This window comes from Molothrus aeneus, chromosome 28 (assembly GCF_037042795.1).
Source record: "Molothrus aeneus isolate 106 chromosome 28, BPBGC_Maene_1.0, whole genome shotgun sequence".
NCBI classification, from domain to species: domain Eukaryota; kingdom Metazoa; phylum Chordata; class Aves; order Passeriformes; family Icteridae; genus Molothrus; species Molothrus aeneus.
Genome location: NC_089673.1, coordinates 3,649,953 through 3,669,743, shown reverse-complemented (window position 1 = coordinate 3,669,743; position 19,791 = coordinate 3,649,953). Strand labels below are relative to the sequence as shown.

At 44.4% G+C, this 19,791-nt stretch overlaps 1 protein-coding gene across 7 annotated transcripts in view; it reads right to left on the bottom strand.

The window, feature by feature from the left end:
• ATP6V0A1 (ATPase H+ transporting V0 subunit a1) overlaps positions 1-19,791 on the bottom strand; it is a 30,733-nt gene that overhangs the window by 10,447 nt on the left and 495 nt on the right. For 2 of the 7 annotated variants that reach the window (XM_066567046.1, XM_066567044.1), the window contains exons 3-18: positions 19,645-19,723; positions 18,627-18,724; positions 17,999-18,127; positions 13,631-13,734; positions 11,868-11,994; positions 10,381-10,463; positions 9,664-9,757; positions 8,161-8,373; positions 7,423-7,573; positions 7,091-7,230; positions 5,559-5,716; positions 4,265-4,355; positions 3,373-3,491; positions 2,911-3,127; positions 2,226-2,333; positions 1,466-1,534 (exon numbers count right to left, since the gene is read on the bottom strand). In XM_066567046.1, the coding sequence (XP_066423143.1) occupies positions 1,466-1,534; positions 2,226-2,333; positions 2,911-3,127; positions 3,373-3,491; positions 4,265-4,355; positions 5,559-5,716; positions 7,091-7,230; positions 7,423-7,573; positions 8,161-8,373; positions 9,664-9,757; positions 10,381-10,463; positions 11,868-11,994; positions 13,631-13,734; positions 17,999-18,127; positions 18,627-18,724; positions 19,645-19,723 (1,980 nt within the window). The remainder of the gene's footprint in view (positions 1-1,465; positions 1,535-2,225; positions 2,334-2,910; positions 3,128-3,372; positions 3,492-4,264; positions 4,356-5,558; positions 5,717-7,090; positions 7,231-7,422; positions 7,574-8,160; positions 8,374-9,663; positions 9,758-10,380; positions 10,464-11,867; positions 11,995-13,630; positions 13,735-17,998; positions 18,128-18,626; positions 18,725-19,644; positions 19,724-19,791) is intronic. The other 5 variants (XM_066567040.1, XM_066567041.1, XM_066567042.1 and 2 more) reach the window with 3 other exon arrangements.

Below are 19,791 nucleotides of genomic sequence, written 5' to 3'. Positions count from 1 at the left end.
TTGAAATAAACCCTGTGACCAGCTTCAGCACTGTCTTGGGTCACCTGTGACACAGGATGTGACCTGACTTGCCACATCTGGACTGCAGAAGTCCAGGGATGCCCATGCAGACAAAAGAGGCTGAAGGTCCCATGACCTGGTGCTTGCACAGACCAGAACAGCTTCTCTGAGTTCTTCTACCTCCTTTGTCCTTAGAAGCCTGCTTTTATTTTAGGCTGAATTATAAATATGCTCAAAACGCCAGGTATGAATTAGAGATTTTGCCAGGTTTCTAAAAACAAATCAGGTAGGCGTCTATGCTCTGAAAACAAAGAAAATTTAAACTCCTCTCCATATTAACAACTAAGACAATGCTTTTATTAGGATTTTCAGTATCTCTGAAACACCACAAGTCACTGGTGACTGCTGTCAATATTCTATTTATGTATTTCTAGCCTGTGTGAACTTGCACTTGAGCAGCCTTTCCCTCACACTCGACTCATATCCATTCCCTGTAACCCAGCCAACCTAAACACAGCTCCAACAGCTCCAATTGTTTACTTGATCCTTCTAAGCACCCTTCACACAAGGCCTCCCCTCACAGCTTCCTGATGGAGATGCATTTCATATGCTGGATGGATCCTGCACAAAAGATCCATTTTAATTTCTGACATTTCTGTGAGGAGACCACAATGTCATGAGAGAAGCAGCTGACATGTCCCTCCCAGCACCGCTGGCACCTGGAGAGCATGATGTGCTTCACACAATCAGTGAGATTCACACCTCCTAGGCAGCCAGGCAGATTCAGAACTAAAAGGTAGCTGAAACAGGGGAAAGACCTAAAAGGTAGCTGAAATAGGGGAAAGGACTAAGTTCTGGGGCTCCCACAATCCTCAGCAGAAAGCTTTGGCAGCAAAGAGCCATCTGTAAACTTAGAAACATGTAAGTCAAAACAACTGCCAACAAGAAGTTTTTTTTTTTGTGCACAACCATTCTATAATAATTTTAGGTCAAAGTGTGTACAGGACAGATGTGTCACAAATCCAATGATTACTGACATGGAGTTGCTGGAGGCCATCACATCACTGTGTGTTTGGGGACATGTAATACAAACAGAAATGCTGCACTGAGAAGAATCCTGATCTGTCTTAAACAAATAGATAAGCAGAAGAAAAAAAGGGACTTTAACATGGGGGGGATGTGTAGCAGGAAATCCTGTGCTGCTCTGCAGCTTGGATTCAGCAGCACTCCTGCAAGGAAGTGTCTCTGTGCACGCAGAACTACCATCCTCCAGCCTGGGTGTTCATCCAGAATGTATCAATTTGGCTAAACTTTGCTCTTTCCAAGAGAAAGTGGTTTTTCACCCTAAAGGTGCACTTGCCATTCCCTTATGAAATTCAGATACATTCCATGCTCCTTTGATAAGAACCAGACACAAAGCCAACTCCCATCTGCAATGCATCAGGCGAGTTTGAAGTGCACTCACTGTTGCAGCCGCTGCTGCCTCGAGCGCCTGCGCGTTCGTGCTGCCCTGGGCCTCCTCGGGCTGCCCTTCCTGGGGGTGGATGGATGCAAGAAAAGAGAGGGGAGGAGGAAGAAAACAAAAAGAGAAAGGGAAACGAATGGAGGGGACATGGGAGGATGAAAGGTGGTCAGAGAAGGGAGAGGGAGTGTCTGTAACTGAGCTGATCTTTGACTCGCTGCACATCCTCGCAGCGTGCAGGGAGCGCTCGCACTTCTCTGCAGTGCCACGTTCCTGCATCTCACACACAGCTGGAAACAGCTGGAAACCTACAGAGCACCCCAGCACACAGCCTCTCACATCAGTCTCCAAGTCTCTTCGAATTGTTATTTTTTAACCATCCAAGCTGCTTTAACAAAGGTAGCTGAGAAATCTGCCAGCCAATTCCATCTCTGTTTCCCACTGCCAGCCACAGAAGTGCATCCAGCAGCCAGTGAGGCTGTTCCTAAACCAGCTACCAAAGCCCAAGCCAGAGACACTGTTCTGATCATTACCAACATAAAGGGTTTTTAAAAGCAGGTTTGATGCTGGATCCAGATCTGGGAAGCAGGCAGGCAACACTCTGTCTCTGTAACACCCACCTGCTGGTATGCCCAGGAATATGCAAAAACACTTTAGAGGTTTCAATGCAGTGTGAACCCATGAATCCAAGCTCAGGATGGAGAACACAGCTTTTCAACCAAAAACAGTTCTCATAGGGAAAATATAAAAGGGAATCACCCACCAAGTGTTTTCTCCTTAGATACTGCTGGCGAAGGACCAGGGGTTTGGCCACCAGCATCCATGGCACACACAGCAAGGCCACCACCACGAGGAAGCACTGGAGCCCTTTCTGCAAAAAACACAAATCTCAGGTGATTCAGCTGCAGCCCCTGCTCAAACACACACACAACCCAGCAAGAATGACTGAATTCCCAGCATGGGGATGCTCCTCCACCTCCCTCTCTTCTGGGAACAGCAATCAAACACTTAATGCCTGCAGCTGCCACCTCTGACTCAGCACAGCATTTACTGCTGAGACTGCGTTAGGCTGGGGAAAAATCTGAAAGATCCTGCAGAAAATGAGAATTTGGCAGATGTCTGATACTGCTGGGAGGAAATAGAGTTGGTGTCTGAGCTAGGCTGAGAGGAATCACATTGCAGACATGGGACAAGATTCCTAATTGCTTTCCACAATTAATCAGGATCCACATGTTTGAAAGCCACAGCTGACTTATGGTCAGACAAATAAAATTTCCTGGTATAGGGATTATTCCTTCCTTCTTCAACATTACATAGTGTCAGCCTTCAGAAATGCTCTGTCAAAGTGGAAAGATGTTTCATGCTTGATTTCCCAAATTATGACAAGGTCAATGAAACACTCCAGTAGCACGAAGCATCTCTGATTCTGTCCTAGCAAGAGCACTCACCTGCCCACTATAAAGCATCTTATTACTGGTGTCTTCATAGGAGAACAGAAACATGTTAATAAAGTGTATTAAGAGGCTGGGTGCTTCCTTGGATGTGTGAGCATCGTAGGCTGTCCACTTGTAAAAGATGAGAATAACAAGGTATCCAAAGAGGGAGGACATGAAAATCATTTCTGGGATAAATCCAAGGTATATGTTCAGTGGCTTCTTAAAATAGCTACAGGGAAGAAAAAAAAAAAAGAAAGTTTATATTAGATTTGGTTAGAATTAGGGCAAAAGCTTTTAATAAGAGTTTGAAGAGAGTGGAGGGGCTCAGCAGCTCAACAACAGCTGGGCCTGGAGCACAGGAACTGCCTGGCAGGCACAATTCCACACAACCAGAGACAGCTGCACCTTCCATCAGGAGGTATCCCAAACCACACAACACCCAAAGCCATGAGAAAACCAGAGCAAAGCACTTACATGTGGTTGAGGAGACTCAGTGCCACACCAAAGAGCATCTGGAAAATGCCAAGAATCACAGACATCTTCATCTTAAAGGAATTGAGGAAAGCCAGCTTATTGCTGGCAATATTCCAGATCTGTGGAAAAACAACACCTAGTCAGATACCAGGGGAAGGAAAACAGGAGAAGGAAAACACTCCCTTTAAGCTAAACAGTATGAACCAGTCAGGAAGTGTGAGGCTGAAAAAGCAGGTTTTTAAAAATGTGTTTGTCCTATTTTGGGGAAATGAGCAGACAAGTTTTCAGCTGAGAACAGCCTGACAGTAACTGAGCCCACCACTGAGTAGGAATCAAACCTGTTTTCATGGTACCTCAAAGGTGCAGGAGAAAAAGAGGCTGTATCCTTAATAGAGAGAATATGATTATCCATTTAAAGGAACAATTACACACAGCTCTGATTTCCTGCACTTTGTGGAACCCACACAAGGTTTGTCATATATTACAAGCAGAGTTAAGAGCAGAGGTGTTGAGGCAGGCAGGTACAAAGTGACAGAATTACTGGGAAATGTGAATTTCCAAGGGGGACCGAAAAAAGGGATTAACAACTTTCCCCAAGGTAAGAAAATAACTTCAGAAAGTGATTTTCAAGGCTAATCAGATTTGATTTAAGGACTGCAGGTTAGAAAGGCTGAGAAAGCAGCCTTTAATGGACGTCAAAACAAGGGTCTCTATCCCAAATTTGGCATCTCAGTAGGAATTCTATAATTCTGGAGTATTCCCACCATTGATGGACCTGCTAAGGGAATGGCTGGGCTGGAGGATCTTTCACAGAACAGTGAACAGGTACTTTTCTTTCTGCTGACACACAGGACTTTGCCCAAAAGGCTGCAGAGGAAGGAGGAGCTCTTACTGGGTCAATGCCAAAGGGGTAGGGCCCACCAAACACCCCTGGGATGGCAGGATCCAGCTGCAGCAGGGGGGTGGTCTCCAGCAAAGCATCTCTGTTTGGGAACAAGATTATAAAACATTAACAACAGCAATACCACCCTCCTTCTCTAAAAACTAACAACACTCTTCCCTGGTGAGAGCAAGGAATAGCTTAAATTGAGAGAACTTCATGGGTGTAGAACCTGGGTGGTTCTAGAGATTTTCCCAAATGAATAAAACCCTGTTTCTTGATTTTTTTTACTCTGTCACAAGGAAGACAGGTGCAGGAGACAGTAATCTTGAAATGTCTGTGGGGAAATAGATGAGAAACTGCATATTTTTAAGTTTTCTGGGAAAAAAAAAAAAAAGCAGTTTTGAATCTTGGCATATTTACACCCCTCTTCCAAATCTACTTGAGACAGATGTCAGAAATTTTTGCTTTCCTGAGCTGGAAGGACAATGGGGAAGGACAAGCCACCTGCTTCTCACTGTGTGTCCCAGATTGCAAGGCAAGATGTATTATTCTATTTGCCATTGTATGGCAGTTATCTTCTGTTCAGTGGGCAGATTTCCTTATCTCTTCCACACCCAATCCTCCCTCTGGGGGAGACACCTGCTGATAACAGCTATTGAATGTCCCTGCATGGCTGATAAGAACTGCAGCATCCCACTGGGAGATGTGAGCCCAGAGGGAGGAGCCAAGCATTCCTACCTGGATAGAATCTGGAGATTCTGGAACACCAGCCAAGCATTCCTACCTGGATATAATCTGGAGATTCTGGAACACCAGCCAAGCATTCCTACCCGGATATAATCTGGAGATTCTGGAACACCAGCACAGCTTCTGCACTGGATTCCCCAGAGAAGCAGCAGCTGCCTCTTCCACTGGATCTTCAGAGGCAGAGACTGCACCTTTCTCCAGGATCCCTGCTCCAGCAGAACCAGCCCTGGCACTGCAGGAGGGCTGAGCCACAATTCCAATGGTTCTGCTGCCACCAGCCTGACCCACAGGGTGTCAGGTTGGGTTCTGACTCTGGCAGTGTTGTTTTGGTTTACTGCATTGTTTATTTTACCCTCTTATTTTCTTCCCTATTAAAGAACTGTTATTCCTGCTCCCATATTTTTTGCCTGAGAGCCCCTTAATTTAAAATTTATAGCAATTTGGAGGGAAGGGGTTTACATTCTCCATTTCAGGGGAGGCTCCTGCCTTCCTTAGCGGACACCTGGCTTTCCAAACCAACACACTGTGTCTACAAAGTTACCAAGGGTTTACTCACGACCAGTTGGCTTTATTAAACATGGGCCTGACACTCCAGGAGGAACCAAACATGTTGAGGGATTTGGAGAAGCAGTCATTGTAGATGAGGCCTGTGTAGGTGGAGAACAGCCCCATCAGCAGGATGATGTATCGACCACTGAACACCATGTTGAACATCTGGTGAAAAAACCCAAAAAGGAACAAAAAGTCCATGAGAACAAGGAATGCTGGAACCCTGGATGCTGAGAATTTTAAATTTTCTGTGCTGAAATACACTGACCCACAAGAGAACACTGCATTTGACCTGAGGCTGTAGAGAAGGCTTCCAAAATTGATTAACAGCATTGGGATTATGGGTGTGTAGCTGGTTAGAAGTGTGTGATACCACAGGGTGGAAAACTTAAAGAGTTTGGTGATTTAGAATATAGAAATAAATATGAAGCAAGATGGAGGTTTTAGGGTGGAGACAGGTTGTTCCTCTTTACCTTCTTCTTCCTTCTTCTTCATGGGTTTGGGTGGTATTTTGTAATTGGACAGAAAAGTCCACATTGCAGGCTTTGAGTGATCAGTTATTGGGTTAAAAGGGAAAATAATCTAGGTGCTATTTCTTAATTGGATAGTTTAGTCTTAAAAGATCTTGTAACAAGACATTGTTGGTCATTTTGTGCCTTGCTAATGAAGGGCTGCATAACTCAGGGTTGTGAGACTGCAACATTGATAAGAAACAATAAACACCTGAGTCTGAACATGAACTATTGTCTCAAGTGCCTTCAATGCCAATCCCGATGGAGGTAGAAAAAACAAGCAGAGAACCAACAAGGGAAGGTCACTCCCAAAGCCAAACCAGGGAAATCAGTCTGTTGTGGGACAAACATTGGCCACATGAACCAAGAGCCCAAAATCCCTGTTTACCCTTGGCAGGGATTAAGGGTGCAAGAGGGAGCGGAGCAGCACAGATAATGAGGATAAAGGGGCAGCATGGATCTCCACAGGGGACCCAGGAGCAGCTGGAGAGGACAAACTGCACTGCCTGATGCAACTCCCAGCTGGCAGCAAGAGTTTGGGACCAGGAGCACAGACCCTGCCAGTCTCCTCCAGCCCTGCCAGTGTATCTTAACTCTGGTTCAGCTCAGTTGGTTGAGCCAACAAAACCAACCTTGAGCAGCAAATAGGAAAAATGCCAGGGATGGGACATAAAGATACAGGAACTGGAAGTTTTGCAGTGGTTAAACCCCACTACGATCCAGCTAAATTTGGGTGATTTGTTTATGCCAGCTTACCTACTATACTTGATAATTTCCTTCAGACAACTGAAATTAATAATTTCTTATAAATATACAAAAGGAAAAATCAAGGGAACTCAATACTTTTATGAAATTACACTACTTAGTGTGTGTGTGTGTGCTCTTCAGGCTTCCCAGCTTATCCACGTGCTTCAAAAATTCCAAAGGAGGAGTAATGGGCATTGTCAACTCAAGGGGAAAAGGATGGGAGTAAACCAAGCTGCAACTCTGTTTGAAATGCAGAGCTCAGCACAGTCTGCCACTTTACCTCATTGTCACTCTTCTGGGACAGAATCCTGCTCTCCCTCACCACCATCCAAACAGCAATCAGAGTCATCAGGATTCCATGGCCAAAATCCCCAAACATCACAGCAAACAGGAATGGGAAGGTGATGATGGTATAGGGTGCTGTAAGGGAAAAGACAACATTCCCAATTTAGCAAATATAATTCCCCAGCTTCTCCTCTGTTACTGAAAGCTGATGAGTCTCTACTAGAATTCTCTATTAGAGATTTCCACACAGGACAGGCAATACAGATAAACATCACAACTAAAAAAAATTGAGACAGAAGTCTTGGACTTTCCTGCATCTGAATTTACCTGGATTTATCTCCCGATATGTCCCAATGCCATAAGCATCAACAATGTTTTGAAAGCCAGAAGTAAACTTGTTCGTTTTGTTGTATGTGGGTGGGGTCTGATTGGTCTGCATCCTGTTTAAAATAGATGGGACAGTGGATCCGCTGTGCTCCTGTTAGAGAAAAACAAAGGAAAGATCAGCAAACCCACCCTCAGAGCATTGGAGGATGAAGTCCAACACAGCTGTCCCTGTTTGGAAAACTGCAGGCTTGAGTGTTTGCAGTGTGCTTGCACAATGAGACACTGCAGCAGCTCAGGAAGGCTGCCAGGATTCCACTGCTCTCCACCTTGTGCAGCAGGAGTAAAGGTGAATATTGTGTAGGATAGACAAGAAAACAAATCTTGCAGGTGGAAGGATTTCAAGAAACTCAACTCTCTTGACTATTTGAACAGAGCGTGAGTTTGCCAACATCCTGGAGAGCTCCTCTATCCAGACACCAGGACTACAGAGCCCAGCCAGGGTAATTAAGCCTCACACACAGTAAAATCCTCACCATTCCAGCCTTCACCTGAACCTTAAGCTTCTCTCAATATATTTGTTACTTCTTTTATCTCCAAGCCATCATTCCTGCATGCTAAACAAGCTGTCCTCTGTGATTCCAGCAGCCCAAGGGGATGGTGCTCAGAGGCTCACAACACAGAAAAGGCAACGAACAAGGAACCCATGTGGTGCTGCCACAGGCACAGCATTTTACTCACAGTGCCTCTCCTGAGAGCAAACTGGATGGAATCCAGGTCAGCAACAGGACACCACACTTCAGCAATCAAGCACTTCTGTGTCACATCGATGTTGCACAGGTTCAGGGTGTGGTAAATGGCCTTCATCTTCCTCACTTTGATGAACCACACGCGGATGTTTTTAGCAGCTGCCTGCAAAACTCTCTGCCGGTGATCCTCAGTTTGGTTCAGCACCTTTCAGACAAGCAGGAGAAAGATGAGGCCAAATCATGGACCAAAGATCAAGGTGCACCAGCAAGAGAAGCTTTCCCACAGAGGACGAACCACCAGCCTGCTCCCCCACCCCATGCCTGCAGTCAGTGATGTAGTCATTAGCCCTCACAGTAATTAGCTGTGCTGAAAAACTTAACAGCTTTTTCCAGAGACACTTTCTGATTATTTTCCTCTTCCAGCTCCAAGGTCAGTGGTTATTTCAAACACTTAACTGTGCCAAGATCACAGGGAACAGTTTTACCTCCACCCAGGTTAAAAGAGCAGAGAAGAGTTCTGCAAGTAAAGGGTGTGCTGCCTTGAAAAAACACACTAATTACCCTGAAAGACTTGTTTACTGAAGGGAACAGGAGAAAGTGTTTCCTACTGAGGGTGTTTTCCAACTGGAACATATCAAACTCAGGCCAAGTCAGATTTCCAGAGTGGAAAGTCTTAGATTGCAGGGAAAGTGAGGACAGAAGGCACATGCAGTTTACAGCAGTTACATTGCTTCTGAGTTCCTGTCTTTAAAATATCTTAAAATATCTTCTGAGCTACACTGCACAACTCCCTACTTGAGACAGTTTCTGTATCAAATAAGTAGGTCATATTCAACCCTTTTTCCTTTTAGCTTCTGAACTTTTCTCCATTTTTGTTTCAAATCCCTTAAATCTTTCTACATTATCACATACTGCCTTTCTTCCTTGAAGCAAGCACAAGGTATTTCAGAGGTGGCACCCACGAGATCTGGGTGTACTAATAACATTTTACCAACACCCAGGCTGCTGCACAAGAGATTAGTTGTAAAGCAGAAGCTCTTCAGGACAGCACAATGTGAAAATATAAAGACAGGCAGAAAAAGGAAGAGCTAAATTAATGTTAACATTGTTGCATCTCAGCTTGAAAAAAGTTTAAAGGTTTCAAAGTACTTGCAGCTGAAGCAGGCAGTTACACAACATGCTCTACGGGATCTCCCTACACGAGTTCCTCTTTTCTCCCTGGTATGGAGTTCTCTGTAATTATTTGTTTATAATAAATTGCTTAGCCCTCCACCCATCCAAAATCCTGACACAGAAACGACTGAGCAGTCTCCAAACAGCTCTCTTGCACTGCTGGTCTCAAGCTACCTGAAGGTGAAAACATGGTCATGTCACAGGGGCAAAATCCTCCTGTTTTAACAGGATCCAAAGTTTCTCAATATAAGTTTCAACCACATTATAAAAAAAAAAAAACAACAACTAAGCAAAGAAAGGTCATTATCCCCAGTTATTTTACCATCTGAAGATCATCAATTCTGGTGTTGACACCAGAAGCCATTTCCTTCCTCTCCTGAGGTGTTTCTGGGCATGGGTAGAGGGAGGCCCGGAACCTGGAAGACAGGGAAGCACCTCAGTGACAGAGATGGAAAGAAAATCAATCACTCAGGGGTGAGCCAGAGGCACCTTGAGAGAAGTTTCTGATCAGCAGAGACTGCCAAGCAGAGCTCCAGCCCCTACATCAAAGCGGGCCAATAAGTCAAAACAGAAAAGTAGAAGTGCTTTAGGCCAAAGCAGAAGCTGAGTGCTAAAGAAAACAGAAGTGGGAGAGAATCCTCTGCTCCCTGTGCTGCCAGTGTCTCCAGGCACTGTCACAAGGCTGGGCAGCCACCCAGCTGAGGGGGGGATGCTGCCACACCAGTGCAACTGCTGACAGAAGCAGTCCTTGTTGTCTCCACTGTGAGAATATCCCACTGATGTCCATCAGGCCTGCCCCAGAAATCTGCACTGCCTTGGTTTTTTGCATTCCCTAGCACAGCAGTTGTGTACTTTGAGCATTACAGGCTGGGGAGTGGCAAGTGTGACTGTAAAATGTGTTTCAGTTACTTCTGGCACATTTAATATCTGCTCCTGCAGCCACTGTGAAACAGGGAGTTGAGAAATATCGATATAAAGTCATGGCAGTGTGTTTCAAATAACTGAGAGCTGCCCAGCTCTCAATTACAGACTTTCATACCCTTCACAGATCTTCTTGACTCTGTTCTTCAGCTGGTCACCTTGGAAGAAGATGATAAATACAGACTTGTGCACGTAATCCCCCTAGAACAAAGGAAAGAATTGTAGAAATTAGCACTGGCTAATTACCAGAATTCTAATTTTCCTTTCACTGAGTGTGTCCATCAGAGCTCAGATATGCACAGCAGGTTAAGAAATGTTCCTGATTAACACTGAACAGTCACAAGGAGGGCAATTTTCTCAGCTTCAGTACAGAATACTTGCACTGTATTTGTGTTCACTGAAGCAAAACGCCCCAGGTTATCCATTATTGATTCTATACAATCCAGTAAATAGGAAAACCTGGTAAGATCTCCAAAAATAACAAAGATTTTATCAGCACTTAGTGCAGTCAGCTCACCTACAGAATCAAGCCAAAAGGGTGAATGAAGATAAAAAAAAGTGGATTTTAACCACTGTGGCTCCCAGGGAGACCAGAGGCACATTCCTTGCACAGCTGTGTCTGTGGGGGCAGTCAGGGCCCCTTTCCTGCATTTGTTGACAAGTTATTGTTCTACCTTACTTAGGAAATTTTAACAAAATGTTTCAAGAATAATTACATTAGGTGTAACCTCAATTTAAGGAAGTTCTGCACAATAAGAACAAAGTCTGTCCTAGCAGACAGATGATTCCACAGGTCAGCTACCAGTGGCTGGGGGGACAAGGGAACACATCAGCCTCACATGAGAAAGAGAGGCTGTTACTGAGCTGAAACCCACGACCCTGAGATTAAGAGTCTCATGCTCTAACTGAGCTAGCCAGTTGCAGGGGAGGGGCTGTGTGGGTTTTCTTTCTGGAGGGGCCCCCTTTTGAAGGTTTTCTCCCAAATTTGCCCTAAAACAGGACAAATTTTGGCTCCCAACGTGCGGCTTGAACCCATGACCCTGAGATTAAGAGTCTCATGCTCTAACTGGGCTAGCCAGTTGCAGGGAGGGGCTGTGTGGGTTTTCTTTCTGGAGAGGCCCCTTTTTGGAGGTTTTCTCCCAAATTTGCCCTAAACCAGGACAAATTTTGGCGCCCAACGTAGGGCTCAAACCTACGACCCTGAGATTAAGAGTCTCATGCTCTAACTGAGCTAGCCAGTTGCAGGGAGGGGCCGTATGGGTCCCCTTTTGGAGGTTTTCTCCCAAATGTGCCCTAAAATGGAACAAATTTTGGCGCCCAACGTGGGGCTCAGACCTACGACCCTGAGATTAAGAGTCTCATGCTCTAACTGAGCTAGCTGGTTGGGGGGAGGGGCCGTGTGGGGCCTCCTTTTGGAGGTTTTCTCCCAAATTTGCCCTAAAATGGAACAAATTTTGGCGCCCAACGTGAGGCTCAGACCTATGACCCTGAGATTAAGAGTCTCATGCTCTAACTGAGATAGCTGGTTGGGGGGAGGGGCCGTGTGGGGCCTCCTTTTGGAGGTTTTCTCCCAAATTTACCCTAAACCAGAACAAGCTCCCTCACCGTGACGGGGTCCTCCAGGGGGTTCTCGATCTCGGCCTGGCGCAGGAAGACGTTGCCGCGGCACACGCGCCACAGCATCCGCTCGAAGGTGGGGATGCGCTCGCGGTTGATCACGCCAGCCACGAACCTGCAGGGGAACAGCACAGCCTGAGGGGCTGCACCTGAAGCCCCCCACAGCCAGCACAGCTGGAAACTGGGGGCTGGCACCACAATGAAAGCTATAATAATCCTGTTTTAATGTTAGTTCTCGAGGAGGGCTGTCGCATTCGTATTTTCTGAAAAATGCCTTTGCCCAGGATTTTTCTCCTGGGAAGCTGAGAAACCTCAGAGAAAAATGAAAACAATAATTATCTGATTTGCTTCTCCTGTGTTTTGCTCATTTGGAGTGTGTTTGGAGATTGTTTACCAACAGGTGGTTGTTTCATTGGTTTCATGTGAATTGCTTTGACTTATTGGTCAATCAGGGTCAAGCTGAGTCAGGACTCTGGAAAGAGTCACGAGTTTTCATTATTATCTTGTTAGCCTTCTGTAAGTATCCTTTTTATAGCATTCTTTAATATAATATAGTATCATAATATAATAAATTAGCCTTCTGGAGTCAGATTCATCATTCCTTCCTTCGTCTGGGGGCAACACAAATAGAACAGAGGGCAACGAGGCTGGTGAGGGGCTTGGAACACAAACCCTGTGAGGAACAGGTGAGGGAGCTGGGGGTGTTTAGCCTGGAGAAAAGGAGACTGAGAGGTGAGCTTATCACTCTCTACAACTTCCTGAAGGGCAGCTGTAGTCAGGTGGGGGTTGGTTTCTTTCTCCAGGCAGCAGCTGACAGAACAAGAGGTCACAGTCTCAAGCTATGACAAGGGAAATATAGGTTGGATATTAGGAAGAAGTTTTTTACAGAAAGAGTGAACAAGTTCTGGAATGTTGTGCCTGGGGAGGTGGTGGAGTCACCATCCCTGGATGTATTTAAGAAAAGATGTGGCACTGGGTGCCAAGGTTCAGTTGAGGTGTCAGGGAATGGGTTGGACTTGATAACCTCGAAGGTCTCTTCCAACCTAGTGATTCTGTTAATTCTGTGAATCAAGCAAAATGGAAGGTCCTCTAAACACACAGAGGTAATACACAACAAAACAACTGCACTACAGCACGGGCTCTGTTTTTTAACAGAATGAAATAAGCTTTTAAAAATATATAAATCACTGCTTATAGGAGATATTTAGATATCCAGTTTCTAGCCTTCATTCCCCTACAATCCTGGTACATTGGCTGCAAGGGTTACACTGCCATGGCTGGCAGTGACTATGTCCTGGCCTCAGACCTCACTGGACCAAACCCCATGTCCAGATAAAGTATTCCACACGTACAAGGAAGCCTGGAAGCAGCTGATAAAGAGGATGTAGAACTATACAGTTATTTCAGACCATTATGTGCCCACAGTAGCTACAACTTTCAACAAAGCTCTGAGGTCTCAATGTCTGAGGAAACAAACAGATAGGCTTACACAGAAGAAACTGGGTTAACTGTTTGGTGCAGAGAGAAACTTGAGAGAAACAGTTTGTTAACTGCAGAGAGAAACTTGTGAAACACAAACATGAACTGGGAAGTGAGTATTTCCTTTTCCCCAGGAAAAGAGCAGAGAGCAACAGCCAGTTTTAGATCAGCTTTCATCTGCTTGGTGTGGAAAGTTTCCACAGCTGTGCTCAAAGCATTGGTGCTTCCAAAGGCTGATAATCCCTGATCCAGCAATCCTGAACTGCAATTACCCGAGTCGGAGCGGGGCACCTCTTCCCATCTCACTCGGCTCCAGGAGTGAAGAGGATTCCTCCAACAGGTCTGGATCCGCCATCTGCTGATGATGCAATTCAGCCTGAATTCACAAATCAATTAATATCTAATGAAACCAGTTAGTGGCATGCAGGGAATGAGGAGCCAGGAGATAGTTGTGGGAGACAAAGAAAGAAAAGAAGAAAGGAAAGAAAAGGAAGAGCAAACGTAAGACAGCAAAAAGAGGAACAAGATGACTGAAAAGACAGCAAGAATCACAAATGAAAGGAGAAAAACAAGAGGGAAAATGGAATGGCTCAGCAGGGCTTCCATACAAAAAAGGCTTGAGGATTGTTGCAACAAAGGGGTTGGTAGATATATAAGTCTGAAGAAAGGCAGAATTCAAAAAAAAATAATTCAAGTTTTAAACACAAGTGATGTTCCCAAGAACCATTTTTAATGGCACAAACCAGAGAAACACACTTGACTCATGTATTTCCCCAGATATTAATTTATCCTTACGGTTCACCATCAGACACAAACACTGCTCAGAGCAGGCTGGCAACATGGTTAATCTCTTGGCCAGCAAGGCCCTAAAACAGGGCAGTTTTACACTGTCCTTCTTTGCAACCAATTTGCAGGCTAAAATTCTTAGGAATATGGCTTGTAAGTGTCAGAAATTCAGGTCAAAGGTGCTCAAATCATATCCTCTTGTGTGCCATCTTCACACTTGTTCAACCCCGCCTCACATTTAGTTCTACCTCTGCAGCTTATAAAATTAAATGCCAAAGATTACAGTTCCTGAGCACAACCAGAGGGCCAAAGTCTACCCTCTGTGCAATGCAGGAGGTCTTTTCCACAAAGCCATGTAGGGAACTTGTTAAATCACACTGGAAGGCAGAGTTTGACCCAAGGACACATCACACCCACACACGCACAGAACACAGCCTTGCAAAACCTGTGGCAAGTGCAGTGACTTAGCCCCAGTCTCTGTATTTGGGCAATAGTTGTGTCAGAGTGAAAATCTCCCCAACACTTTACCTGCTTGTCAAATCAAAGTGTTTGCCATATACAAGAGAGTTTTTGCAAGGCTGACACCAAAAGCAGCTCAACTGCTTGTGCACACACTTGCTGCAGCTTGGGATGTTACATGAGGGAGGGAGCCCTTCACTCGGCTTGGAAATGCAACACAGGAATTCCTGATCCTTTCAGCTTAAAGGAGACTTGTTGCAACATCAAAAACTGAATGGAAATTCAGTTCATAGAGAACACAACTAAAATAAGAAAGTTTGGTACCTGAAAATGAAACACACAGACCAAACATCCGAGTGACTGTTTGACATCTCGATTTCAGGATGTTGAAGAACAGTAAGTTACAATTGTTAGAGGCTTGTATTGTATTTCCAGTAACCAAGACACTGTGATAATCTTTTGTGATGTGCAGCACATTTTAGCAGATGACTCATGAAAAAGGAGGACAATGTGACACCTTTGGATTTGCCACACCTGAGAGAGAATTTGTTATATATGTTTAAAATTAGCTTGGCCCATTTGGACTACATGTCCTTTATTCAGGACAAGTCCTGCTTAGAGGGGGTGGAATTACAAAGCAAAACAGTTTAAAATAAATGTGGATTAGACTGTTTAACTAAAAGAAAACCTTCTTTTGCAAGGATTATTTGCATTACAAACTGCATGTTTCTTAAATTCATTTCTCAACAACTCTGATTTGATGAGCACAATGCTTCTAGAAAGGAAATGACACAGCAGCAGCAGATCTGCAGCAGGAAGGATAACTAAAACACTGCTGGGGGATTTAATAGAAGTAAAAAATTGAGACTGTGTGGAAATGGAAGAACTATCCAGTTCCAGTGCAGGAAAACAGGATTCTGGGAAATCTACTTTGAATATGAGTTTTTGCCAGCAATGAGTGAAATGTCAGTTATTGTGGAGCAGTTTTTACTAGATAAGGTCGTTCAGGTTTGGAATCTCCCGAGCATTTCCATGACAGCAAGCAAGAAGCATAATACAAGAGCTTTCATAATTAAACATTTTTAAATTGCTTATTGATCCCCTGATCAGCATCCAGATCAGCACCTTTAATCTCAAAAAAAGTTCATTTTCTCCACTGATGATTGCAGTCCTGCCCTGTGACATTTCTGGATGCCCAGTGCAAACCCATACAATTCAAGCCCCTTCCAGGTCACAAACAGGACAAAAATCAACGTTCACAAGAACTAAAAAGGATTCATGTCACCATCTATTAACCCAGAGCCAGACAGAAGTGACAGATGCAAAGCAAACAGAGAAAAGCAGATGGCAGAAGAGTCAGAGGGAGGAAGAAGGGACTGCATGCCATTAACCGTTACTTTTCCAGTCTTCTTTTACGCTCACACTCTGGGCAAAGCTCTCAGAGAAATCTCCAGCTCATATGGCTCTTCATAAGCAAGGACAAGAAGACTGAGAAAAGGAGCATAATCATCAACATGGTGTGTTGGAACAAGAAATGGCTGCTTGGGCTGGAATGGTCACAGGAAGAACAAGGGCACATTTTGCCACCCTCCCTCCCACCGTGTTCAAAGTCTGGAGAGCAAAAGCCAGGCATGAAGGAATTGGAGAGTCAGCCATTTCTTGTGCAACTCATTACTATGAATAACACAGTCTTAATTACAAGTTATTGTAGTCTTCAAGTGTTGAAAGTGCTGTGCAAGGGCAGCATGGAGGAAGTTGGCCACTCTGGGATGGTGAGCAGAGGCAGCTCTGGGCTGCTCGGGCTCCCCCCAGCACAGAAAGCTGAGGCAGGTTTAAACTGGCCACACTTACATTTTACTGAACATCACCTGTGAGCTGTCCTGTTTGCTTTTATGTAGAGCAGCACGTGTTATTTGGTGTGTTTTGTTTTATCACTACAGAAAAATATTAAGAAAGAGAAGCAGGTCATATCTAAGCTTTCTGTGGCTGCTTTGTGTGAGGCTGTGGGTGACGTGCCATGGACTGTTTAGAAAATTGATTTTGATCTTTAAATTTAGCTTGATCCCACCACAGATGAAGAAGAGCAGTGGGCAGAGAGGACAGTAATGAACAAGGCCAGGCTGGATGGGGCTTGGAGCAACCTGATCTAGTAGAAGGTGTCCCTGCCCATGGCAGGGGGGTGGATGGGGGTGAGCTTTAAGGTCCTTCCCACCCCAAACCAGTTTGGGATTCATTCTTGGTATAGAAGTGCTCAGCACTTGGTTTTACATGGTTCTCAGAATAGGCAGTGCTGCTTTAACACAGCAAAGTACTGGATTATCAGGTTAATCCTGTTTGTCCAAGGGACACTTGTAAATGAACATCCAACACTCGAAGACAAAGGGGGTTTTTGTACTGAAACCAACCCCACAACCCAGCAGCCCTCACACCAGCAGCACTGTCTGTGTCAGCAGTGACTATGACTGGCACAGCACCAACCTTGGTGCCTGAACAGGCAATATCTTGTGCCAAAACAACAAAAAACAAACTGTTAGATAAATGGCCTGAAGTGTGCAGGAGTCCAGCTCCACTTGACAATAGCCCTTGTAAAAACCAGGAGCCATTTCCGTTAAGAATTCTTTGATCAAATCCTGAGATTAGAGGAAACAGGACATCTATTCAGCAAAAACATGTCCTGAAAAACACACAGGAGCTCTCTGAGAGAACTGCCAAGACTCTTGAGATACTTCAGCTTTACAAGGAAGGGTTATGTCTTCTCCCAAGCAGGATTTATGTCAGTGCCATGAATGACATCGGAGAAGCTGCTCTCAGGTCCAGTGGAAGTTGCCAGTTCCTGGCCCAGATGGTATTTGACAAAATGTCCAAGACTTTAAATGTCAGCTTTGCTCCACAACTGACCTCTGAAAGCTTCAGGGTTTGATCAAAGGCTCAATTAATGAATTAATTTATCTATTACTTCAGTGGACTTTGTATTGTGACCCTGATGAGTCCCCACATAAAACTTTAAAGGCTGAAGAGAAATTCAGCTCCATTTTAAGTCCTCTGCACGTGCACCAAAGAAACTCTGACCCATTGGGGACAGTACTCATTGTAGCACCAAATTCTGGGGCTGTTGATGTGCTTTCAAAAGCACTCACATCTTAATTATTTTACACAATTTTTAGACAAACCATTGCTTAACTAGAACAAGCCCAAATCAGCATTGTGGGAGGTAAATCATGGGTAGCTCTGTGTACTGCATGAAAAATGGAAAACAACTTGTGCAGCTTTCTCAAACAAAGCATAAAATGACCCTGCTGTCCAAAACAGCAACTAAAACATATTTGAGAATAAAAATGGTAATTTCTATGAGAAGAACCAGCTCCCCAAGTGTTAAACCCCAGCGGTATTCTGACCTCATCAAAAAACTGCTGAGTTTTACGCAGTATAAACTTTAATTCTGTCAGCTCCAAGAAGTTTCTCTTCAGAGCCTCCTGGTTGGTGTTGATTTCTTTAAGCTCATTTTCAATTTTCTCAAAATTTGCCTGGAAGATGTGAAAAGGAGAAAGAAAAAGGACTTAATTCCATAATTAAGTGCTGTTCAGTCTGTCAGCACACAGAGGCAAGTGAGATGCTTCACATCCCCACCCATTTTGCATTTTACAGGTTTTGCAGGATTTACAGGTGCATGTCCAGCCTGCTGTGGCACAGATCCACATCTGCCACATGTGCAGACTTTTCACACTCAGCCAGACTTTTATGGACTGGATTGATAGAGCTTCTTCAAATCAACAAAACTGTGATAAACTTTATGACCCACCACCATAAACCACGTGGTTCCAGCAGTTTTTGGCTCATTTCAGTGGTGAAATTCCTACTGAGGACTCTCAGTTCTGTATTTGGACAATGTGAGCTGGCAGAGCTGCTGCCAGGGACAGCTGGAGACTGAGTTAATGTCCCCCTGCCACTAAATCCTGCAAGCATCAACCCACAGAGACAATTTCCCCTGTTTCCATCCAGAATCAAGTCTTAACACATCATTACCTCCAGGTCAATCATGTCACGTGGAAAAGGCACCTCTGGGTTTTCACCTGTGTCCATGATAGGAATATTTGCCTTTTTAATCTCCTTCTCCACAAACCCTGCAGAGACAACATTCAAAGTGTTAATTACAGATATTTCTGTGTCCAACAGTTCCCCCAAACTGCACCTGGCCCCAGCAGCAGCTGATTCCTTCCTCTCCTATTCCAAGGTGTGTTTTGGCCAGAATGATCTGTCCAGGGGAAGGTGAATCCCCGGAGGCAGTGAGCCCTGTCTGTGCCCTCACCCCTGTGAAAAATGTGTATTTTATGATTGGCTTTTCACAAATATTAAAATGAATATTATGTGTGTTGTGTTAGAAAGTTATGCTGTATTCATTCTCTTAAGTAGTGTGTTGAATATAGTTTTAAGTTATAACATAATGTTAAAATAGAAACTGTGTATGTGGGATAATTTTTAAAGAAAGGAATGAGGTACTCCCACTGAGATAGCAGCCACAGGACACCTGAATCTTTCAGGGAAAGAGAATTTATTGCTCCATTAGCAGAAAAAACTCACTTCTTCCCGCCTGGAAGATACTTTTGGATTCAGAGGAAGAAGTTGACAGTGACCAGACAGAATCCTGTGTTTGAATGGAATTTATGCACCATGTATGAGGTGTATGAATATGCAACAGGCTGTTGCTTTTAAGGGTTAATCCTCTGTTAATGTGGGTCCTTTTTTGAGCTTATTTTGCCCAGAAATAGGTACCCGGACTGTCCGTAACTCTTTTTTTTATTGTCTCATATTATCCAAATTGTCCAAATTTTTATTACTCTAGCTATATTGCTATTTTTATAACCATTTTATTACTATTAAACTTTTAAAATTTTAAAAACGAGTGATTGGCGTTTTTAACACCCCTCTGCTCTGTTCCAAACGCTGCCTGCAGCTTCAACCTGCTTTCATCGGGTTTTTATTTTTACTTTTTTTAACCAAAAGCTGCAGAGTCAGAGCCACATCCACCCCAGCGGGAACGTACGGAGCTTTCGGTCCATCTCCTCGCACCGCCGGACCTCATTGACGAATTTTCGGTGGAACACGTTCACGTCGGGGTTCAGCTGCAGGGAGAGACACGGCACTCAGCAAACGCCCGCCCCACCGGTCCCGATCCCGGTCCCGATCCCGG